Raw genomic sequence first — 25536 nt, 5'->3', positions numbered from 1 at the left:
AAATCATAAAACCACTATGATGCTGCTGGAAGCTCAAAAAAGATCTGTGTTATTGTGCCAAATCGGGCACAATGGCTCATTTGTGAATTGTTTTTTTTTTTGGGGTCTTTTCAAAACAATCATTGTGATATTGCTGGCTGTAATTAAAAGGCGGTTTCAAATGAGCCATCTGAAAGCCTCCGACACTTATGCTCGGTCTGAAAATGAATAGCAACCCCAAGGGTTAAAATTTGATTTGTGGAAGCTTAAAGGGTCCATTGCAGAGTTATCGCATTCCACTACTTAAACATGATGTCACCGCCAGCCATTTTACCACGCTAATGTAGTTGTGCAGCTTTACAGCCTTCCAAGAAGCCTCATTTTCAAATGTATCCTTTTAATTTGAAACAGTTTGTGCATAGAAGGCTGCTGACTTGAGAGCTTATCACGAGTGCACGGCTATGTCACACCAGCATCCAAAGCAATCTGTTCTCTCAGCAAACGGTCACGCTTGAATAATTCGGTGGCCTATATTGAGTAACTCTGGAGCATTTCTAAATCCGTTTTTTTCTTCTTCTTTTTTTTTTTTTAAATGCCTCAGTGAAATAGTTACCTGCACAAAGTTGATGTGGTTGACTTTCTTCTATGACCTTTATCTCACATTTGTATTTTATGTTTGTTTTTCATTCCCTGTTCTCCCCGTCAAAGATGATGAGCCAGTTGGACCAATGTAAGTCAACAGATTTACACACGTCGTATTTTCTTAAATAGTGGCCTTTCCTCAACTAGATACCGTAACCCAATTAGCCTGCTCAGGTCATCCAGAAGAAAATAAACACTGTACAGTAAGTGACAAGTGAGGTTAATATGCGGACAACTACTGAGCCCACTTGAATTCTGTTGATCACCAAAGTACTTAAATAGTTTCTTGGATGAATTGTAAGTGTGGACTCTTTCCACATCGAAACAAGTTCCTTATGCGGTCTTAAAGGGGCTACATCCTGCCATTTTAAGCTTTCCACAATTAACTATAAACACAAATAAGGTGATATATTACTGTTGGCACAATGGCGATCTAATTTCTTATGAAACAATTCATTTTAGTGGCTATTTTTCTAACCCGGAACTAAGTCTCCTACTTCACTAAAACCCGGCCCCTCCCCTTCCATGAAGTCATCCTAAAGCTAGTTGCTGTGCGCACCACCCACCAAAGAGTACTTATCACCAGGCAGACTTGTGCCGCTTTTCCATTACTGGACTCCCAAACAAACCCACACCACTCCAAGCTTATGGTCAATCATTTGGCCGCCCATCAATGTCAACAGCTCATTGTCTTTACTCTGTGGCATCCGAAGTCGATCTACGGCTGCCTAAATCCGCCATCCCCGAAACGTCGGGCCGGGAAAGTAGAGACGCTCCACTTTGGCAGATGGAGATCTCCCTTTCAAGGGAATGGGACTCAGTGTGTGAAAAGAGCCACTTCTCCTCAACTCTGGTTCAAAAATGAAAGTGTCGGCTGCTCTGAGAAACTGAGAAAGCACGTGTTTAGTCTGCAGGGACGGTATGGGGGTGGCTCTTCACTTTGTGATGTAGAAAAGTGAGGACCCAGTCTTTTTCTTTGATTGGGCAGAGGTGTTGCTTCGAGAAGAGTCATGAGCAGAAATACTTAGAAGTGGTTGAATGGAGGAAAACACCGCTTTAAGGGTGTTTTTGGTGAGGAATTAGCATTTTAGCATGGTTAAATGCTAAAAAAAAAAAAAAAAAAAAAAAAATGTTGATTTAGCATGTTATGGCCCCTTTAGATATTTTCTTACGTTAAGTTAAACTCCACTTTCAATTAGACACCGCTGTCCCTCTGCTGCAAACTAAAACAGCAGCAGCACACACAATCGCGCAGATGAATTTGTGTGTGTTCGAAACACGTTCTCTCCGGAATATTAAACAGACGGCAGCTTACATGATTCAATATTATCTGACGTAGTCATGCCGCAAAGTAGTGTGCTAGGGGCTGCCCAATCTGTCTCATTTGTTGTCGGGACACTGCATTTATGCCGAGCAGTCCTTTGTGTGCACATTATTTTGCTTTAAATGCCACTTTCCACATCAACAAGAAAAAAAATAATTTCATTCATCGACTTGATAGCTGACACGTAAACATTATACAATTAACTAATGCCCATTTGAACTCTGTGGCAAACCAAAACAGCTGCATCGAAGTGCGTAAATAGTCTCTCAGCGTGGAGCCTGACCACATTTTTTCTACAAGTTCCCTAAGTAGCATGATTTAAACTGTTTTTTAAATGCCAAAAATCCTTCCACTATCTGCAGTTGAATTAAAAAAAAAACAGGCCATTGTTTCTGAAAATACACTCATTCATAATGTGATTAGACTTTTTTTTTTTTTTAACCTTCATGTTTTCTGAACCCTACCTACTTCTTTCCCAGGAAAACCAATCCTACGAACAACCACAAAGACAAAAACGTCCGTCACAGAACCACAAAATAAGCAATCGACTCATGTAAGACACTGACTGTTGGGAGTGATGCCGGGTGCTAAATATAGAACGCGCTGCCGAGGATTATCTGTGGTCATGCCTTCTCTTTATTTTCTCTTCACAGATGAGATGGTGAAACTGCAGTTTTTTTGGCTACATGGCAGCAGCTCAGTTGCAGCCTATCTTGAGAGAGAGAGAGGGGAAAAAAATACAAGCATATCTGGTCTCTTTTTACAAGAAACAATATCAGCATAACACTGGCAACAAGGAGCAAGCGGTGTGGGGAGTCTTAAAGCATGCCTTGTCGCGTGAAGATGTCAGGATGACGAACTGTGACTACAAATCACTGCAGAGGTGTACGCATTTTTTTTTTCCCGATGTGATGTTGAGGTCTCCTGAATTGATTTTAATCGTGGCCCTCAGATGAGCCGATCCTGCCCTTTTGTATGACATATCATGTAAATGCATGCAAAATAATTACGCAATAGGATACCCAGAATAGACATCTTCTGTGTCCCTCATATATATATATATATATATATATATATGTATAAATTTTTTCTTCTTGAACATTTGTACAGCATATTATGGTCATTTAATGTTTGATTTTGTGACAAGTTCACTTTTAATAGAACTTTTATCGTGAAGCAAGGGCTTCAGTGACTGGCAGTATTTAAAATTTAATGGAGCGTGAATACAGAAAATGAATAATGTGTGTTTATCAAACTAAATATCAATGGTATGTGTATAACTTTAATTTCATTTTGAGAGTAACTTAGAGTGTCTTGTATATGTTGCAGTATGAGTGTTCAAAGGATAGGAAATCTGTTAAAAAAAGATATTTTTTTTAAACATTTCTGAATTTATTTTTATTTTCTAATTTTATTTGACTATATAGCATGGCTATAATCCTATGCAAAATGTATTCTTGAATAGATTAAATGGAGGGCAGTTTGTTTCAAACAGTCAAGCTTTAATATCGTGGGATCCCTTGGATGCTGGCATAGCGACATTAACTGCTGTAGCTGCATGACTCCTCCTTTCAATACAATGTATGATGATGTGTGTTGCGGTGGGAAACGGACCTGAATTGATGTGAGAACAGAAGGAACAGAGTATATAGCCACGATGAAACATATGAATCAGACCACTATTTTTTTTCTGAATAAAAAAATAAAAAACCAAAAACGGAATTGAGTTTTGTTAAAGCTGCGTTAATCTAATCAACAATATGAAATGCCGTACGTGCTAATGTATAACCACGACGCTGTTGACATTGGCAGCGCAAAGCGAGTGAACTCCTACGTAGGGAACGGCGTGGGAAAAACAGCAAACAAACACAAAAGCGCAGCATTGACTTGACCTCCTCTCTGCCTTCAGTTGTCAATGATGATTCACTCCTCGAGTATTTTCCTCAGCTCGCCTTCCACCTGCTCCACCAAAGCGGGGAAGCTGGGATCCAACAGACATATGCGCACGAAGGCGTCCAGGTCTTTAAGTTCTGAAGATGCGTGACGGTACAGCCCAGGTAATGCCAGAGGCATCTCTCCCAAGAGGTTCTATTGAAATTCAATTGCATACATCAGTACGACAGGTCTTCGAAAGCTCATTTTTGAGGCAAATCCTCCAAATGATCATCGAACCTTCTCACCGTGCTCTGCCCACATGAGATGGCGTAGGCAACAACAACAACAACAAAAATCATAAATTAATGTAGCCCATCTGTATCTATCTTCTTATGACTGGGGATCATTTGGGTGACTTCTATGGGGAGAGATTTGTTTCCAAATTATTCACACAACTATATTTGTGATTTTCAAATGTGCTTTTAGGATCCACAAATATAGGCACGATATTCAGACATTTTTGAGATCCAAAAATTTATGTGCGATTTTCACACTTTTCATGTGTTTTTCAGGTCCACAAATATTATGCGCCATATTCGCGTTTATGAGATCCACAAATATATGCACGATGTGTTTGTTTATTTTGTGTCATGTTTAGCATTTTTAAATATTCAATTCTGTGTGTGAATTGTGGATGAGAGGGCACACGAATTTATTATCAAACGCCGTTTGAAGATATTCACACACAGGTCTCCGATATTCACATGTGGGGAAGCCATCACTCCTCCATCCGCTAGAGGCCAGTGTTGCTGTCTCCATCGAACAGGAACGAGCCATCGCTCATTTCTCATTTAAAAACTGGAAATTGGTCTTCTGCTACATGTTTATTTAACACAAGTTGAGAAACAAATATATCCGTAATTTGTTACAGCAGAATAAGACCGTCTTCCGGGTTCTTGGCAAAGCAAGCTCGAGGGAAACAAATAAACGGTCATATTTTGTTTCCCGACGTGTGTTAAATAAACACATAATAGAAAATCAGATGAAGGTCCGTTTTCCGTTGTTTCAATTTCCAATTTTAAAACGAGAAGGGAGAGATGGCACATCTGTTGAAGTGGATCCAACTTAAGACTGTTGGAAAATAGCCTTTTTCAAAGCAATTCCCATTCGGTAAGAACAAATAAAGAGCAAAACTTTTGAATGTCATTGCCATTTGCTTTTTCTATAAGTTAAAGAGGTGCTGGGGGTGCTAAAAAAAATTACCTCCCCTGTGTATTAGTTGGCTGGTAGTTAGGCTGAAGATGACTTGTATCAAATACCTGGGCAAGACGCTTGATGGACAGTGATCCATGGGCAACCTCTGGTTCGCCTCCAGCGGCCTCACCCTGCTGCGGACACGGCTTCAAACACAAAATGAAATGAGAAAGATGTGACCAGACGCAGCACGATGCTGCAGACTAGAGAGTCCAATCAATTGGCTTCATTACTAATTGAAAATATCCCACTCTCGCTTCCCCTCTTCAAAGCTCTTTCATCCGCGCTGGGAACTCCTTCGGTGTGTCTGTTCACTAAAAGGTCACATTCCACCCCGTTGGCACGATGCACACCTTTGTGTCTCATCCCCTCACACGGAATTAGCTCACAGCCCAGTGTTGAATCAAAATACGCATAAAATATTCAAACAATTACATTCAAGATTTTCCCAAATAGAACCAAAAATCTTCCAAAAGTCTTACGGTGTCAATGTGATTTAGCATCTTATTTTTAGCACTGGGTTGTGTATTATCATTCATTTGGCAAGGTCAACGTTAGTGACCTTGTAAGTAAAAAAAATGTATATTTCAATAGTCGTTTGTGGGTGAATAAATATAAGGTGGTCGATCGACTAGATAGTCAAGACTATACTGCATAAGTAAATCAGTCCCTCAAGCTACCGGCAACAATGTGACCTCTAAAGATGACAGTATTGTAAATAACGCCATCTAGTGTCCGAGTCCATGAAACTGACCTAGTTGAGACAACCCTGATAAATCAGCTGTCAGATACGGTCTCCACAGCAATAACTAAAGGGAGACATCCAGTTTGCCGTCAGTATTTTGTAAAAAAATCAATGTTAAAAAAAGTAATTAGAAATGCATGATAGATCAGAATTCTAATTTGAATGCATCAAATGCAAACGCAATACACTGGTTGTACAACTGAGTGCTGTTCCCAGATTGCACTAAATAAACATCTTAACACAAAATGACATTGGATCATTGACAAGAATTTTTGGGTAAAAAAAATTCACCTCATAATGTCAAATGTTTTAAAATAATGCATGGCTCATTAGACCTCCGCATCAAGGCATTAACTTGCTTCTTCACTCTTGACTTTTTTTTTTCCCCCAAAGTCAAGAAAAGACCAATATCTGGCTGAAACTAGGGTGGAGTAAGCGGGCTCAATAAAAGCTGCAAAGAGTCCGGAAAAGTCCAAGTCCATTTGTCCAGCGTTAACAAGCGTCTCAATATCATGTTAGTTGGAAATGACGAACACTTGGATGACAAGAATTCTCTGATTTGAATATTTTGTGACAAGTTTTTTTTTTCTCTAGCACATCAAGTTTTCATTATTTTAATAATATTGTACTGTAACAATAATATAATATGTGATATAGGAATATATACTGAACATTATGAGTTAGTAAGTGTTAGTTCACCAACATATGGATTTATTTCTGAAATATCCAAGCTATAAATTAAAATGCATGGTAAAATCCGTAGAGGTCAAACTTGAAGAAAATGTAAATATCTCAAAAACCTGCTGTGCTGGAAAAGATATTTATTTTTAAGCAGTGTGAAAAATAGGTTTTGAGACACATCAAGCCATCTTTGATTAAAATTTGCTGTTGGCCAGTGTTATAGCAAAAAATGTGATTTTATTTTGAATTAAATAAATAGCAAAATGGGTCACCTGTGTCATCGGTGCAGGGACATCAGTGGGTGGCTGATTATTTGGTGGCAGCGCATCATCGAGAGTGTTGACAGGCAGATACTCCCGGAGTTTTTCTGCAGCACTTGAGCACTCTTTGATGGCCTGTGTCTTGTTCCTGCCGTCAAACTGCATCCTGATCACGCGGCCCGATCCCTGAAGACACACAATCTCGCCGCTGTCACTCCAAGTGGAGACGTGAATATTCTCTTTGTTAATCAGCATCTCATTAGAACCAAAAGGTTGTTGTGAGGTGTTTTTAGAGAACGTAAGGCGAAAAACAAACGTCGAGGGCAATAACTGACAGGCACTTAATAAAAAGCTACAGTCAAACGGCTCACCTTCACAGTATTGCGAAGCAGCAGGTTGTCTGATTTCTGGTGGACTTTGAAAACATCGCTGGCATTAATCAGAGGAATTGTCTCCTGCAAGAGTAAAAGTGGGAAATATATACCACATTGGAGTACAGATGGAAATTGGCTTTCTGGTAAATCTGGTACGAGTATCTCTTTATATATTTTGATATTGATTAATGTGTGTTCACACTCTCCAAAAACTCACCTTTTTTTAATGTTGATTTTTTGGAAACGTATCATATTCATTCCGAAGAAAACAAATGACAATTGCCGTTACCCCATTTCATTTGATGTTCCCCAGGCAAATGATTACTGTTACTAAAGTTTGTCAGCAGGGGTCTCTATTTTCTCAGTTACTTTGGAAGATATATTTGGCTCCTAAGTGAAGTTTATTTTGACAGGAAGGATTCAAAATACATTTATTATGAGACAAAACAGACATTGTAGGTTCATTGAAGACCCTATATTGTCCATTGGTGCAAGTGTGAATATCGGACGACCAGTTCAAGGTGCACCCGGCGTCTTGCTCAGTGTCAGCTGGGATAATATCTAGTTCACCAGTTAGCCCAAGAAGGACGAGCGCTATAGATGGGTGGATGCTTCAAAACACTTTTAATCACCAATTTGTTCCACAAATTCTTAACCCACCCCTAGTGAAAAGTAAACGTTGTCACTTTTGTAGAGTTCCTGAGTCGAGCCACCTTAAAGGCTGTGCTGATTTTATTCTGCTGACGACATGTCTACAGCAGGTGTTCTGAAGGCCGTAACTGACATCACACTATTCTTTCAAACACAGAAAATTAAAGTTCACAGCATCTTTTCCCGCCGAGCCTTATCGTGCGGCCTGTGGGCCCTCCTAAGCTGACGATATTTGAAACTTTCCTGAGCGCTTACAGCACCAATCTATAATACGGTGCTCTATCATCCTGGGCAAAAAGCTAGTCGCAGTCTGACCTGAATATCATCCTGACTGGCGAACACACGATATCTGTGACTCAGCACACCGACTATTATTGTGTTTGTTGTCCACAAGGCAGTGAGATATTTATTAGTTACTATACACAATCGTCAGAGGCATCCAGTGGAACCCCTGAGTTCTGAAAATAACATTCAGAATGCTGATCAACCGAGTTGTTCAAATTTTGAAAAAAAAAATTACAAATGGAAATTGTCTGGGGTCCAGGATAAAACGGTCGCCATCATAGAAGAATACAATTATTAACCGAAAAGGCAATGTTTTGATGAAGATCGGAATATGTATTATATTCATTGTCATACAGGTGTAAAAATAATCTAAATTTAAAAATTATCCGTCCATTTTCCTTCACTCGTGGCAAGGCACACATAGACAAACGACCATTCACACTCGTAATCAAACTGATGGCCAGTTTTAGGAGGATGCCAGGGTACTTGGAGAAAACCCACGCGAGAACGGGGAGAACAGGAAAACTCCACTTATGAGACTTGTCCAGCAATTGTGTTTCGCAGTTCCATTATATTGTACTACTACCTTAACACTTTTGTAAACAAAAATTCCTGCCAAATTTATTGCTGTCAGAAAACAGCCACCACAGATGGATGGCCATCAATAACACCGCGATTACTGTTCAATCTTGCTGTAATTTAGTTGCAGGTGATAAACTCACATATCTCCCAACCAGGCTTATCATTTGGAAACCCACATTACTAATTAATGGCAATGTTATTAAATGTTGCAATCTATAATAATGCAGGCCATCTACAGTATAATAACAAGTGTGACAAACTATAAATTGCCGGAATCGCAAGCATGACATTTGCAGATGCAGCCAGGCCGTAATTTATTTTGTGAATTACAGAGCAGAGAGTGGCGGTATGTGGCAAGCAGTTTCATGGATGAGCACGATCCGGAGTCGAATGTGTGCATGTGGAACATCAGAATTTATTGCTGCGTTGCGCCAGATTTTGGTATGGCAACGTTCACATATTCAGAACATCGTGATTAACGTCCAAAGAGATGGTGAGCAGTTGGAAACTTTTACCCCTCCTTTTTTTTCCCTTTTTTGTTTTCGCCTCATCACCGCTAACTGGCTCTTGGAGTCCTCCCTCAAGGCACAGGAGGGCTTTAAGACTCTTTTGTCCCTCCTGACATGCGCCAATCTTAAAAAAATTAAACCAACAAAGCCATCATGGGATTATCAGCTTGTTAGCATTTCTGAAACATGTTATCGATGGCCTGGTGTAAGCAAGTAGTCTGAAAATGCATGTTGGTTTGCACAAGGTCAACACACGACAGCAGTGGAGACAATCTATCTGCAAGATTGTGCATGCTCTGAGATTTACCTCCCAAATAAATATTTACAACCAGTACTTTTTTTATTCTAGCTCACTAAGAAAACAATTCTGTGAAAATGGAAAAATAAGCAAGACACCAAAATTAAGTAGTGGTTAAATAGACACTGCAATTGATAAAAAAAATATGGCAGAAATAAAATAATGACCTAAATAATTATGGAGAAAGCTGGTCATTTTTCATCAGCATGCTCAACCTAGATCTGCGATTTCTCTTTGCCTGTGTAGATATTCCATTTAACAATAACGCTGTTAAACTAAATGTAATGTAATGACTGCTACTTCGCCGTATAGCCCGCCCTGCAGGATTTGCACCTTCTAAATCACACACTGAGCACACACTCACACCTGCCAATTCCTGGCACGGACATATTCAGGGTTACCTGGGGGTGAGGGGGGGTCAGGGCAAAGAAAGTGAACCGGTGAACTGGGATCAGCAAGTTTCTGCCGTTTCCTGGTGCAGACGCACTGCTCCTCTGCCCTGTCTGGCCCCCAGGTTTTAATGCATCACCCACACTCACCTCTCATGAGTTTTAATGCAATACTTACTGTACATATATTTTCTGATGAGCCAGGAGTGAGTGACGGGTTATTTTGTGTCAATAAATGCAATTGTTGAGTTATGTTATCGCTGAGTCATTAAAATATATAAAGAAACAATGAAGCATGTGTGTGCATGTTTGTGATGGCAATGCATGTCTGTGACAAGGGGAAAGATTGGAAAGACAATTTTTAATCCGTGCACAAGCGTGTAAAGCAGCAGCAACATCAGAAGAATTTGAATTTTTAGAGGGCCATGCTGATTATGATATTTGGCAGAATAAAATTTTGATAACCGATTCATTGGCTGATTTTTGGTCCCACAATAAAGGTAAGAATTACAGACAGAACATTTGACTGTTTTGTAATACTTTGCCTTTTTTTGTTGTTGGGGAAATGTCCAATTTTTGCAGATTTTAAAAGAGCTAATATTGGCCGATTAAACTGGACGGACGATTAATCGGTCGGGCCCTAAGAACCATCAGAATCAATCTCTTACCAAGCATTCCTGTCCCTGCAAGACCATCAGGTATCCAGAGTCCACGATCGTGGCGATAATTTCAGGCTCATTCTTTGTTGCTTCAAATATCTGGAGAGGTTAAAAAGAAAAAAAAAAAGATGTCGTCTCAAAGAGTACATAGAGGAAAATTGCCATTTTAATTCTTAATCATGATGAAAAAAAAGTCTGCTGGCACTGATCCTTTCTTGCCAATTAATTTGATATCATGTTACCATCAGCATAATGCAATAAGGACACATTACGGCTGTTGGGCAGTTGGTGGGCGAACAACCCCATTACCTCGCACGTCGGTACGAATCAGCAGAATCATGCCATGAGTGACTGTAGTAACAGCTGAAAAGATTTAAAACGTGCAAATGATGTTCCTTCTTCACGGGATGCTGGACTTAGTACAGCCTCTGGTGTGCTGAAGGGGAGAAGCACTTATGTCTTTGGTAGAATTCACACAGGGTGTGATTTGACAAGGAACACCCTTATTTTAGCATCGCTCTACCCAGCGTGCGTAGATTCCATGAAGATGCTCAAGTGACACACTTAAGTCAATGGTAGGAATTTCTTGCGCCAGGACATTCATTGATGAGTGTAATTCAGCGGCTTGTTGATGAAATGCTTCCTCCAAATTAGCCAGAGGTGGCTTCTCACAAGTGCCATTCATTTGAAATCTGGATGCATAAGTCTTAACGGGTGATCTGGAGGTCGCATCATAGTGTCCAAGAACACACCAAAAATTTGATAGGGGGTTCAAAAGTACAACATATAACAAGGAAGCATGCTAAGACACTGAGTCCCGCTTGCTTCGTCGCAACATCCTAGCTCATGTCGTCATTGTACTGTGCCGTACACAGCATTTAAAAGTCAATGTGAAGTGTTCCGTATTTTTTTTTTTGTTCTTTGTGTATTTTGACGGAATAATGACAGAGACCCTTCATTCTGCCATCTGGGAACTGTACTGTATGTTTGCTTTGCAATTTTTAATTTTTTTGCAATTTTTAATTTTTTAATCTCTTAATATTATCAGCGGTGACATTATTTTGACACTTGTTACAACGACAGTATACACATTACTTCCTCGGGGAAGAATTGCTTCAATATCCATACAAATCAGAGGTTAACTGCAATCACAGTTAATTGAGCCTTACATGATCCCTTTGTCAAATACACACACACAGACACACACAAATAATTGGACGAGTAACCACTGGCTCTTTTTTTTCAGGTTCTGCTATTATGATGCGTTTTGGCTTGCTGTCAGCCTGTGAAAGCTTGCCAAGCGGTTGAGTAAAAACACAGCCATTGTCATTGTTCCTGGTGACAGCTAAGAGGGGAGGAAAAAAATCTTCTGCGATGAGGCAGAATGCACACGCACGCACACACACGCACACGCACACACACACACACACACATATATATATAAACCATCACCTAATCATAGTTTAGCACAACGAGGAGTAATTTTTAAGAGCAAAAGTGAAACAAACGCTAGCAAGATATCGGTAGTCTAAATTTGCATCGAGGTGGTTAATCGGTACTTACTTTCCAGGATTCCCTCTTGCCGGTTTCACCCGAGACTGGAATAAGTCGTCCATAACGTTTCAACCTCCAATTCAGAGTGCTGGCCATTTAAAGTAAGTTACTAATGTTGTTATTCGACTTTTTCTGTGCCAAACAGTCAATACAAGGGAGTGTAGGGTGCCTCGGTAAACAGGTGAATGTTACTATTTTCGTGTGGAAGTGTCTGTTTGTAACGGAGTGCCAATAAAGTTTTGAAAATTTCCGGAAAAAAGTGGCGCGTTTGAGTGACAAAATGGCTTGGAGATTTAAAGTTTTACTTCCTGTTCTTACTTGAACGCATTTCATCTACACATACAATGTGCGTATTTAGTTCATTTTATATCTTCGCAGTTGTAATAAATGCCCACCACAGAAACATAAATTCGGATTCATTTCCGTTTTTTTGTTCATTGGGTTCTATGTTCACAAGTTGCAAGCCAAGATTTACAAGGCATCCTGAATTGTACCCTTGGCTTCTGCAAATATATAATTTTTCTTTATTCATAAATAATTCATCTAACCTGAAACTAGCATTTAGTGTACAAAAAAAGAGCTTTAGTGTAATTCATCCGCACTTTTATTTAGCTCCTGTGTGCTTTATTACAGTTTTTGAAACATTAAATGCGTCAATTTATGTCCTGTTTTGGTGCTTTTGTAAAACCAATAAACAATACGTTAACAGTAAACATTTGTTTATGTTTTGGCTTATGGTGCCGATACCATGGTGGGCCTTTGATGTCAATTCAACATCAGTATCACATCAAAATCCAGTCTTCAACATAACATTGATGTCAAAATGATGTCACATGTCCGCTGGGTTATAACTTAGCTTAATAGTGATTATGTGGTATGTATTCATGTCTATACTTAATTACAACCATACTGCTTTTGTCTTGATTTTGCACAGACCTTGAGTTTGACTTGAGATTGCAGAGACGGAAGAGTGAATACTATGTGCCTACGTTCCCACTTGGGCGTAACTTGTTAGTATTCACTTCCTGTTCCTGAACATTCCCTGATCTGCATATTTGACCTACATGGAATAATCTTTCCACACAATTGATAGGAAATACAATGAACAACAGTAAACTGTAAAGTAAGATGCAGTGCACGTAGTTATCTTAAAATAATATATAAGGATACAATACAAAGACATAAAATTGTGGCATAATAATAATTATTTTGAGGAAAACATGCCTCAAAATTTAAATTAAATTGAACATTCAGAAAATGGCTCGAGATTTCAACTCAGCTGGCATTTCTATAACTTGGTAACCAACTCACGGAGCCCATTGAGTCGCGGGGTATCTACGCCGCTGTATTTCCAATACAGTACAACCTTGACCCATTTGTAATCAGTTTAACTCGCAAATGATGTATCCATAATTGCACGCAATTATAGCAATTACGCTCAATTAGAGAATCAAGTCTCTGGCAGCATCTCCCACACCATCACCAGTCCGCTTTCACCCGCATGAATCACGTAATGTTTCCACGTCTTATGCGCCACGCAGGGTTCAAACAATGACCTACCTGTAGGCTCCCATCTCCTCTCCCTCCTCGCGTTTTAAGAATGGGAAGCACATTTCCCCTTTAAACAAGATGGGCTGGTTCCCCCCAACCACCACCACCCCGCGCTCCTATGGCAACACAACCAGATCATGCATATTCACACGTTCACCTAAACACTCCTCGGCAGCGCTGGATGGATTGGGGTGATGTCAACGCATGAGCCCCGTGGAACGCCGTGTGCACGTTTCCCATCACGATTGTCGCCTTCACGTCGCCTCGGCGAGAGGATCGAGCCTTCTGATGACCCTTCCATTCTGCCTGCCCACCTCCTCCTCCATCCGCCGGCGCGTCTCTCACATGTCAGGCAAAGGTGACTTTCAGGCAGTTTCCCCCCCACTTCTGCGCGCCATGCAGGCGGAGAGGCGTAAAGATGTGCGAGGTGGCCGTGCGGACCGCCCAGGCTGTGCGTGAGGAGGACGCACGCGAGCTGTCAGGTATAGTCAAGTCGTCATTTCAAGGGAGCCAAAAAATGTGCAGTTTATTTTATTAAGAGCCACTATCACAGTCCTCGGAAGCGGCAAGGCGAGTGTGTCATGTGTTGCAGGCTTTCAGGGATCGCTCGCAAGGAGATCAGAAGCACCACGCGGTGCTGCTCAGTTTGCCCTACAAATCTAGATTTGGTCAATTTTTGCTCCATGACATAATGGACAGGTTGCATTCGTCCATGCGTAAACGGCTCTACAGTTTGCCCCAGCACATTGGACACAAAACGTCCATCATGGGCGAAGGAGAAGACGCGGACAAGGACACGCGCAGGAAGAGCATTCGGATGAAGCCGCTGCCGTCACCCACCTCCGTGGGAAGCTGCAGAGGCATCGGGGAGACCAAAAGCGGCGAGTCGCTCATCATGGAGACCGACATCGGGAGACCGATGAAGACCAGCTCCAACGGAGACTGTCGGAGGTTCCGGGGCAGCCTCTCGTCCATCACCAGCCGCCATGTGCACGACTCGGACTCGGCGGAGGAGAGGCGACTCATTACTGAGGGGGACGTCACCCCGAGCGAGGAGAGCCCCCCGGGAGCGATCGGCGAGAGCGCCCCGGAGCAAGGCGCGCAAGGGGCCGGCGGAGGTGGCGCGTCCGCCGGCAACGGCGAGAGCGCACCTCCGAGCGAGTCCCAAGCAGACGCCCAGTCCGGGTTCATAAAGTTGGATGGAATCGAACAGATCTTGCCTGACGACGAGCGCTTGTACCAGGCCGGCTTCATGCACCGTCAGTTCGGGGCTATGCTCCAGCCGGGGGTCAACAAGTTCTCCCTGAGGATGTTTGGAAGCGAGAAGGCGGTGGAGCGGGAACAGGAGCGGGTTAAATCTGCCGGATTTTGGATTATTCACCCCTACAGTGATTTCAGGTAAACAAAATAGTATACTGTAGTATGCTATCTTGCTGTTTTGATGCCTTTAGATCATCAATCCTTATTCTGAGCAGGGGCTATTTGTTCTCATTCAAGTGCTATAATATATGAAAAATTATGCTTACAAATATTTCACGTTTTATACAATATTACACCACGCATTTTTGGACGAGTGGCATTTGCCTCACAGTTCTGAGGTTGAATCCAGGCTGTGGCCTTCCAGTGTTGAGTTTGAATGTTTCCTGCAGGATTTTCTCTCAGTGCTCGGGCTCTTCTTCAGAAAACGAAGTGGGTTAATTGATGACTAAATTGTCCATAGGTGTAAATATGCATATAGTATGGCAATATGTCGAGGGTGTGCCCGACCTCTTAAACAAAATTAGCTGGCATATCCAGTTCACCCGCAACCGAGATTGTGAAAGCGCTATATAAATAAATAACTAAATATGTATTGTATTGCATTGTGTTTTATAATCAGAATAACCACTAGAGAAATTGGATCCATGTATTTTTATTCTTTTGTTCTTCTGAGGTTTTATTTGCTTTTATATAGATTGTCATATTGGATCAAATACTCTCACTGGCCATATATGGCCCAGTCGTCAGAGGTTTTCCACCAGTGGCCAATACACACAGCTTCTCTCATGTATGTGCAATTGGAAGCTTATTGTTTGTTTCTACCTGATGGTTAATTCTTGTCACATTCGATATTGCCACAAAACCTACGTGACATTTTATTTTGAAAAGAAGTCAAATAAACTATACGTACGTTGAATTATAAGACACATTGTGTTAGGATCAGCTGAGGCAGTCTTCTTTTTATCTTCTGCAGATTCCTTAGTGCCCTTGAGTTTGTTATTGGCCATATGCATCTTGATTCATGGCCACATGAAGCCTGTGAACAGCATGGCGAGACTGGCTTTAAAGGTCCCTTTTACTCGTGCTTGTAAGGCTTTTGTAATGCAACTATTTGTGCTTGAACATCATCTGAGCCCTTTATAGAAGGCACCAAGGGATATATGGGCTTATTTATTGGCAAAAGAAAAAAAAAAGTGACCGTGAACTCAAAATAAAAAGTGTCCATATAGCTTGATAGGAAATTATGAAAATGTTTTTTTTTTTTCTTCGTCTTCTTTCCACCAGCTCATTTCCTGTAGCTCGGTAATTAAGGAGGGAAATATTTAATTACAGCCAGTGTCAGACTTAGTTCACCGGTGCAGCTATTCACTGGAGCTACATTGTGACTCTTGCACATTTCCCCCTTTCACATTGAATGTTTTCTTATTAGGACGTGATTGGCAATGCCAAACCCTATCATACCATCATATACGTATCAAAGGGTTTGTAACGAGATGTCTGACTGTGAGAGATGAGCACACACATTATAGTGTGAGTTTGGTGAAGTTTAAAAAAAAGGAAAAATAAGACGTGTCTGGGAATTGGAAACAAGACAGCTTCCTCTTTATCCCCAACAGTGAATGAAGCAATTTTTTTACATGATCAGTGACGTCCTGGGTAGGTTTGATTTTGATTGAAGTGTGATTTCCCTTGTCAGCGAGTGGAGAAAAAAAAAATATGGCTTGGCAATTGGACAAATGTGGGACAGGTGACCAGAGAGAAAGTGTGAAGTCCAGCCATCCGTTACTGCCTCGGCTGATTCGTGTGCAAGGTCACAATGTGGTGGTGGGGATGGAGTGTTTCCCAGTTGACGTTTGGGAAGGAGGTGGGATACACCTTGGACATGCCACCAGTCCAGTCTTTCCATAGGTGTGACACACAAGACACCCACAACCATTGGGTTGTAGAATTTCCATTCAACTAAATGAGCATCTTTTGGTGTTGTGAGAGGGCGAGAGCTCCCACTCCAAAGACGGTTGACTGAAAAGTGGGATGGTTGTGAATATTTCATGATGCTTTAGAACCGGAAACGAAACATTAGAAAATGTTCATCAAACTGCAGTATACCATTTCGTGGAAACAAGCCCCTGTGAAATTGTCACACTTCAGCATATCTCGCCATTATTTATGATTGTATATTTCTAGTATGGCTGAAAGAAATCATTGAGTAATTCAGGTGTCTCGAAGGTAGAAGGTGGAAGTTCAACTAATGTAGATGGCTGCGCCCATGTTTGCTGTGCCTGCTTTTGTCTCCCGATAGTTACGCCATGTTAAAACTAAACACGGCATCAAAACCAGTGGAATCCATTCGAACTTTAGCAAAACATCTTTAAACCTGTCAATGACCGCTAGTTGATTTTATCAATGGTTGGAACCGGCGGTTCTGGGTCAGTCAACACACAAGTCGGATCCATTCTATTCATTCAAGTTTGGCCTAAGAAGCAGTGACATATACGTCATGGACTCACAATCCCGCCGACTCACCGTAGCAAGAGGTGACGTCACCGGCGGACATCTTGCGTAGCCACGTATGAAGTGCGCCCAACTTAAATACATTGATTTCTCTGCGGTGTTTTATATTATTATCTGTCTCCATGGTGAAAATGGCAGTTGATGAGGGAGCCCTCTGCCCCTTGAATACTGCTGAGTTGCGGCTGTCTGGGTGCAGCCCCATGTGGCAAGGGTGAGGGTTGGGTATTCCTCCCACACCTCCTTTGGGTACCTTGGCGGTATCTCCGAATGCTACTCATATATTCGTGTCCCTCATGTTGTCAGAATAATCAACAATGAAATGAAAGCGAAGCCTATCAGCACAAAATTCTCTGTGAAATGTAAAGCGAACCTCCTGAAGTCATGATTCATGATACTGAGATCATTTGAATGGTCCGTGCGAACAATGAAGTTCGTTCTTTGAGAGGCTCTCACGACTGCATATAAGGATCTTGGCCTAAAACACGTAATAGCAGTTTTTTAATCAAAAAAACGAATAGAAGACGTCAGTAACGGTGGCAGTGTAAGATGGTGGCAATCTTCAGATGCTTTTAAAGTGTTTTGTGAACATTGTGTGTTTATGGATTAAACAATAAACATTTCTAATCACTTTTAGGGGAAAGCCCAATATTCATGAAAATTTGCTATTCCTGCTCAGCTCGGTCGCCATCCTCCACGAATAGCGGGCGTCTCCTGTAATTTGAACTGGTCATAGTTACACGGAGGCCGTTATGGTTGTGCTCCTTCCTTGCCGTTTGACCCCCTTGCTCTATCCAGCTCTCTTGCTCTCTTACTCACTGTGTTAAATGTCACCAGAGAGGGTGATTTGGGGCTCGGGGAGAACGTCCTCAAACCAAAAGGTCAGAGGTTTGGCTCCGGCCCTCGGTTTTGAAATGTCTTTTTGAGCGGGGATGCAGAAATAGGCTGCGGCACTGCTCTAGCTGCATGCAGATGATGCACGTGTGACTCTCTGAGCGAGATGTAGAGATTAAATCACATGAGAGAGGCGATGCTCTGAAAAAAAAATGAGGTTAACCAACCCACAGACTGGGGTCTGAGGGAGGATAATGGGGTCTGCGATTGGCTGTCGAACAGTCGAGGATGTCACCCAAACACACACACACACACACAAAATGGACATTGGAGACACCACTGTATAATTCTAACTATGGCTGTGAAGCCCAATCAAGCGAACTAAAAATGTATCGTGCGCCTCTATCCCCTCTCTGCATGTTTTTTTTTTTTCTGCTGCGAACGGGGACCGTACGAGGCACACCACTTTTAATGCACCATTTCACGAGTAAATGAAACTATAATGCACCATAACCATGCTACCTCTCAGAGGAAGTCAGTGCCATTAGTCGTTCGTCAGCATTAAACTAAAAGTATTTTTCAGAAATAATAGCAAAGTTAGACGGGAGGGGGGGAATTGCGTGCCATGTCAGGGAGATGACACCGCACGTCGAGACGACTTTCAGCTTGTATTTGAGTTTTAATGCGCTGAGGGGGAAACGCTACTTTGGACACCTACATTCTCCAAAATCAGGATGAGCACAGGACAAGATGAGTCTAATTAAACTACACAGGGATCTGAGTGGGACCTTTTTAATGGGGCCGCAGAAGAGAAGGGTCGCCGTGACTAAAAGTTTGATTCCCATGTCTGCTTCAAAGCTTTAGCGCTATAAGCTCAAATTAGAGTGTCACAAGGAATCACGTAGTCGTCACTGCGCCAGAATTCGGCAGAAATCTTCCCGTGTCAAGTATTGTGTAACGCTAAGAAGCGGGGAGGAGCGATATCCAGCCAAGGAAAAAGACGGATTAAAAATGGCATCATAATCCAATCTACACCCTCATTTTCTACATCCAAAGCCCAGTGGCCGCCTTCCGTTCTGAACAAGCATCTTTCAAGCGAGGAGATGCGGTCAGCGACATGGTGACACTGAGCACCCAATGAAAGAGATTCTTTTAAATGAGGAAGCCTTTTAAAACCAGATGGACCATAAATATCTGCCGATTGGAGCTGCATGTACTGTTTCCTCTGCATCTCTGCATGAGCCCTGCTAATATTTATCAGTTCTATGCCCTTGATCATAAATATTGACAATTAAGACAATGGAAACTTTGAGGTTTCGAGATGCTGTTGGGCGTTTGATCTGTTAAAATTGGAATTGATTAGATTTATTTTTTAATCCACATAACTGAGAAGTTCAGTCATATGCATGTAAAAGGACAACAAGAAACTCATGGCATCATCCCGTCCCAATTTGAGCCATAACCATCTCAAATAGAATCGTAATCCCTATTCATCGAACCAATAAAATCAAAGCGTATTGCATCGTTCCACTTTAAAATCAAACCGTCTTTGAAGCGTATCGCACCCAATATATCGACATAAATATCGAATTGACTTTTATTGGAGAGATGCATACCCCATCATCGAATCCACCAGTCACATATATAATGTGTGTATTGCACGAGGACCGACTGTGCATGTCACACTTTTAACGAGTCTATCTGCTATGTTCTGTGCAACCAAACCAGAGATCAACAAATCAATCTAACTGTATACTACTCATCCTGCTAATTTAAAAACAAATGTACATATATTTTGAAGTATTTTTATTGAAATGTTTCATTTTTATTTTTAATTTTGTCCCTTTCACTGTGACTCAGCAGGGTGGGAGTTTGGCCTTCTAATTGACGAGCCACAACTGCTTGAGGAATAGGATCCATCTCACCAGAGACTGTGAGGACAATCACTGTAAAAAAACAAAAACAACAACAACAAAAAAAAGTATGGATGGTTGTAGTTAGTAATTTCTCTTTGATTTCGGATCACTTGAATGGCAGATAAGCACATTGGGTTACCACCGGCAATCTACTTATTTTGCAGTAGTCCCTCTGACGTAATTTTTTTTTTAAAAATGACAACACGAATTGCTTCAAACCTGTCTAGGTAAGTGTTTTGAGCAAACAATGCGCAAGTGGAATAAAAGGCTGTTGAGAGAAAGACATCTGCAGAGGGGATGGAAGGATTCGCCTGCTGAATGTTGCAATGGGATTTCACTGATTGACAGAAACTGCAGGACAGCCAACCCCATATCTGATAGTGTGTACAACAGGAGGGGGGGGGGGTCTTAATAGAATCTTTATTGCAAAGGGAAGGTGAGAAAAAAAAAAGTTATAATGTGTGACACTTTCCTTTCTCACCGGGAAACGTGAAAGATTTTCCAACAGATGTGTCCTCTAGGCTCTGAATCACCAGATAATTAAAAGGCACTCGGCGATCAGAGAGCTGCATTCTAATATCACGCCGCATTGTTTGTCTGGAGCTCGGCACACAGTGCTGTTGCATTGATAGGATTCACCCGGATATTTCTCTGGGCAAAGAGACAAACATCAGCTGGTTTTCATCCGAACATTGATGGACATTTCATTGTCTGAGGAGGGAAAACATTTTGTCACTTCTGCAACAAGTGCTTTAAGGTGCAGCTAAAATTCACCATCAACAGTTTTCATCTGTCCGTCTGTATCGATCTGTCTATCATTGACAGTAGGAAATAAAAGCAACCGCCTTGTAATAAGAAACACAAATCTGAAAGTAGTTTGAAAAGCTTGCAATTTGGCAACAAGGAAACAAAAGCATGCAATTAAGGCTACTGCAAGGTGTGATGCCCCTTTTGGATTTTTTTCATTAAATCCGATCTTTTTATGTAATCGTTTACATTACAAAAACAAATGTGACTTCTCATGTTAATACAATGCATCCCTGATCTGACACGCATGCGCACAAAACACAATGTTGAGTGACTTGCAGCCCCCCCGCCCCCACCAAAAAAAAAAAAAAATGGCACGTGGCACAGTGATTAGTAATTCCTCATATTGACAGTGATGCGGGAAGAGGTAGAAATATTTTGGAGAAATGAGCAATACATTTCAAGTTCATTTCATGCAGATGTTCACGAAAGATGACGCCACGTCATTGCATAAAACGACAACAGATGTCTGTGTGTGTGAATATTTGCATACGTGTACATGTGTAAAGACATCAGATGAAATAACAACCTTGGCTATTTCACTGGTGTTGATGACACCTGATTTGAGAGTGTTTTGCTATTGATTTGTTTGGGTCTCGTGAGGTGCGGTAAGTGTGACATTGCTGACTATATTGAAAAAAGGAGATGTAGAGACACGCACCGCCATGGAGAGTGTGTGTGCGGCGAGGGCAGAGGTCACTTTACACGAAAAGTTAAATGTAGACGATAAAAGCCTCACTATACAGCACGAATTTGTACATGGAATGTGTCTTTGTCCATCACGATGCTTTACACAGTATTCATCTCATAACTGCAGTAAATATTTGTATGAAAAAACACCTCTAAGCCTTAAATATTAAAAAGGAGGGACTGCGCCTCCGGCTAAAGTCAGCTGGGACAAGCTCCTGCTCAGCCGTGACTCTAGTAAAATGAACAGTAGATAAAATGGATGCATTTGGTTGAGATCAAGAAAGGCATTTCTAACTTTCCAAGGGGCGCAACTGAATTGGATTTATGGGAAGGTGTTTCGGACCCCTACATTACTTCCCGTCGATCTTCAACTGGATAAACACATTTGCAACTATTGGTGATAAACAATAATCCCAACTCGGTCTTTGCACTACCTGTTACACAAGCCCTAATGTAAAACAATGAGCACCCAATGAAAACAAAATTCCAGCCTAAATGAAAACTTTTGCGTTCAAGTCGCATGTATGAACTAAACTCCAGCATGTCAGCCTTTGCCCTTACCGGCGCAATATTTCATAGTGCTAATCTGCACAGAGGTGTGACACGCTCACATTGCACAGCTTCTGTGTTTCGCTCTTTTTCATCTTGAATAACTCCCCCGTTTAATTTAGCCACAGTTAAACACGGGGATTACAGAGGGTTCTGGCCCAGCCCTGGAAGTGGGCTAGTCAAAATAGGCTGCCCACTCTCATCCATAAATATTGAGCCAAGAGATTATTATGCCACAATTTATTTAATGGAGGGAGCCCTTGCAGAGGTGATTCCGGAGTGGGGGTTGTTGGCCGCAGGGTAGAAGAAGGTTCCCTGTGATGATTGAACACTACCGTGTGACCTTCCTTGCTTCAATGAAGCAGTGTGAAACCTGAGCAACTCTAAAAAATTGTTTGGGGTTTTTTTTTTTTTTCCATTTTGCATGTCAGACATTCCGTTCTCACCCCATCCCTGCCCTCTGACGTCATATAATGCTGCTTCACGTATTAAGAGAGTTTAACCTTGTGACTGTAATCTGGAGGCGAGATTATACTGATTGATTGGACATCATATACATTTTGAAAATGGGCAAACCAGCTGCTATGCTCCATGCATTTAGCTTGCCTAACAAACGGTATGTTGTGTGTCCTTCCCGCCTCACAATCTCCCATGCTGCCACATCAATTTATAATCTCCCCAGGTGGATCCACAGCCATATTCGCCTGCCAAGACTACTTTTAACACCTTCAACACCACAGTTACATTATTCTCCAACTCCCTCCAGCCCCTCTTCCCTCATTCTCCATTCTGGACAGTTGTGGTGGTGGATGCTCTGAACAGGATTTGTCTTCTCTTTAATTTTGCTCAACATTTTAGTGTCCCAACAACATGCAGGAAGAAATGTCATTACATTTAATTTGGCAATACTTGGGAACTGAAAACCGTATCAAATTAAGCAATTTTAATTCCTCAACATGCCATCCGTGCTCACACTCACACCTAGGGACAATTTAGAGTGCTCCATTAAGCTGCCATGCATGTTTTTGGAGTGTGGGAGGAAACCAGAGAAAACCCACGCAGGCGAACATGCAAATTCCACACGGGAAGCCAACGAGAGGTCTCATATGACAGAAGTGACCTTCAACCATTTTCAAAATGTCGTCTTCAAATCCACAAATATTTTTTTTTGGAATCTAACTTTGTATCGGATTTTCAATTAAATGTGTGTCAAAAAGCCCCCCTAAAAAATGCTAAAGAGAAACAAAAACATGGAATTAATGCTACAACACCTGAATTGAGATCGTAGCTGCCTTGCATGATTTAGGAATGACACCATCTTTTACAATAAGTGTGGTTAAATAGCCAAAGAAAAAGTGAAAGCCAATCCCCTAATGCAAGCTGAACTGAGGGCTCACCCTAAACTGTGGTCTCAAGCGAAATGTTGCACTTTTGTGTGAACTCCGCAGACTTTTTTTTTTTTTTAATGAAATTCCGAATTGTCTTTGACAAAATCAACAGAATGCGCAATACGTTTTCAAACAACTTCAAGTGAGAGGTTGAGAAACGGGTTCTGTCTTGTTTGTGACAATGAAGTGACCAAGAGCGCTGCGGACCTTTTCTTCCTTTGTGCATTCCCGTTGACATGCTCTACTTCTGGCTTTTTGCCATGCATTATTTGAACGCCACACATTCAGTTGATGGAGGAGGGAGGGAGAAGGCTGAGAAATGGCGAAACACGCGGGGAAAAAAAGAAACCGTGAGCTTGCTGACACTTAACACATTCATTGCGCAGAATAGGCCGCGGCTCTCTGTTAAGGAAGGGACACTTCATCGTGAATGTGGCAGTGAGATCACCAGCACACTGAGAATTATGGCTACTTTTTGATGGTTGTAAGTGTTACTTTGCCTTTTTTTTCACTGAAACGTTCTGTTATCAATCTTCCATGTATTTTAATGCATAGTTTGTCTCGCAGTGTATTTTCGATGGCATCTTCCCTTGCTGTTGACCTCTTCATGCACGCATGGCTCGCACATACAGGTTAACCTTTTCAGCCTGAGCCTGTGTCCCAGGTGCATAGTCACACCCCTTGTCTCTCTGAAATTGATTTTTTTTTCCTTTCCCCTCGCCTCCACTGACCCTCTCCCATCAGACCAGATGAAAAATGGTCAAGATGTGATATGTCGCTTCAGGGGGTTGGCTTCACCCGTGGAACATTGCATTAAAAAACATTTAAAATTTAAAAGTAAGTCACCGCTGTGAACGAAAAAGCTTTGTTAAAGCTCAGAAGCAATTAGCGGAATGTGTCCAAAACTTTAATCAGTTCTACTTGTAAGTCAAGATGTCATTTATTGTGCAAAAAGTCATTGAATCCTACAGCTCAATACAACATCACCTATCAAAAGGTTTTTCCATTCTAAATCAGTGTCGCTGTATGCAAAATAATTTTAAGCAAATACTCATAGTTGGGCATACAGCATTGCTTGGATCGCTGGTAGTTACTTGGCTATTTAGTTTCTTAGCAAGTTATAGTTAGTGTGACAGGGTGAGAACATATGCTTAGGAAGAAGCGACTGTCAGGCACCCCGGGGTGTGCTAATGGTAGTCCCGGTCACCGAATGCTAAAACTTTTAATCAATCTCAATGAGGAATTAATCGGAATTAGCTAACATAAACAATAACATACAACCCCTTACCACTAGTATGTTGTTGGCATTCATGCTACAATGGAACTATATATCTATTTGAATGTAATCGTTCCCTCAAACCCAGAAGGCTAACGAGTTGACTCCAGTTGACCTGAGGCCGATGCCAATTAATTCTTTCGCCATCTTCCATGAACCAAATTACAGGTATTTTTCCCGTTTCAGTTACAATGGAACCGTGCCGCTTGCCTCACATTGCTAATAGTCAAGTAACACCTTTCATCTTCCCACGTAAAAATATTAAAACTTAAAAAAAAAAAATTTACCGCACTCCACATCCTTTTTTGACTTTTGTCAAAGATTTTTTTTTTTTTTTAATTAGAACCTCAATTATTCCCCCTGCTCCAGAAGGGCATTGGTCAAGTCCAGTTCATGCTAATTAATGTCTAGGATCTAAGCCTAACAAACAGCTCCCTGCCCCCGTTTGCAATGACCAAAATTCTTACGGTTGAGTCCAACCCAAGTAATGGCCATTACACCTTTAAAAAATTAAAACAGACAATGAACCACGAACACTACACAGTGTCTTTTTTTTCTTTTTCTTTTTTTTGAGATTTTTATTTATTTATTCTTTAATTACTGTGCAACAGTTTCCCCACCTCAGGATACTAATGGTAGAAACCCATCAGACTAATCCGTAAATGTATCGCGTCATCCTCCCGAAACTTGAAACTG

General features: G+C 41.4%; 3 protein-coding genes across 5 annotated transcripts in view; 2 read left to right on the top strand and 1 right to left on the bottom strand.

Annotated features, from left to right (window-relative positions):
• The window catches only part of nptnb (neuroplastin b), a 31731-nt gene extending 29057 nt beyond the window's left edge, over positions 1-2674 (top strand). Inside the window, exons 7-9 of one of the 3 annotated variants that reach the window (XM_019866684.1) lie at positions 700-709; positions 2425-2498; positions 2599-2674. In XM_019866684.1, the coding sequence (XP_019722243.1) occupies positions 700-709; positions 2425-2485 (71 nt within the window). In that variant the 3' untranslated portion in view covers positions 2486-2498; positions 2599-2674. Of the gene's footprint in view, positions 1-687; positions 710-2424; positions 2499-2598 lie in introns of those variants that run through there. The other 2 variants (XM_019866683.1, XR_002167901.1) reach the window with 2 other exon arrangements.
• A 641-nt stretch (positions 2675-3315) lies between these two features.
• rec114 (REC114 meiotic recombination protein) lies at positions 3316-12274 on the bottom strand. Its single transcript, XM_019866685.1, has 6 exons — positions 12071-12274; positions 10517-10606; positions 7132-7215; positions 6773-6946; positions 5140-5220; positions 3316-4033 (listed from the first exon to the last, which is right to left on the bottom strand). The coding sequence occupies exons 1-6, from the start codon at positions 12155-12157 to the stop codon at positions 3869-3871; spliced, it is 681 nt and encodes a 226-aa protein (XP_019722244.1). The 5' UTR covers positions 12158-12274; the 3' UTR covers positions 3316-3868.
• Positions 12275-13775: 1501 nt separating this feature from the next.
• The window catches only part of hcn4 (hyperpolarization activated cyclic nucleotide-gated potassium channel 4), an 80325-nt gene continuing 68564 nt past the window's right edge, over positions 13776-25536 (top strand). Inside the window, exon 1 of the mRNA XM_019866681.1 lies at positions 13776-15010. Within this exon, the coding sequence (XP_019722240.1) occupies positions 14304-15010 (707 nt within the window). The 5' untranslated portion in view covers positions 13776-14303. The remainder of the gene's footprint in view (positions 15011-25536) is intronic.

Source organism: Hippocampus comes, unplaced genomic scaffold (genome assembly GCF_001891065.2).
Source record: "Hippocampus comes isolate QL1 unplaced genomic scaffold, H_comes_QL1_v1.1 scaffold82, whole genome shotgun sequence".
Lineage (NCBI taxonomy): Eukaryota > Metazoa > Chordata > Actinopteri > Syngnathiformes > Syngnathidae > Hippocampus > Hippocampus comes.
This window is presented reverse-complemented; position numbering and strand designations above follow the sequence as displayed.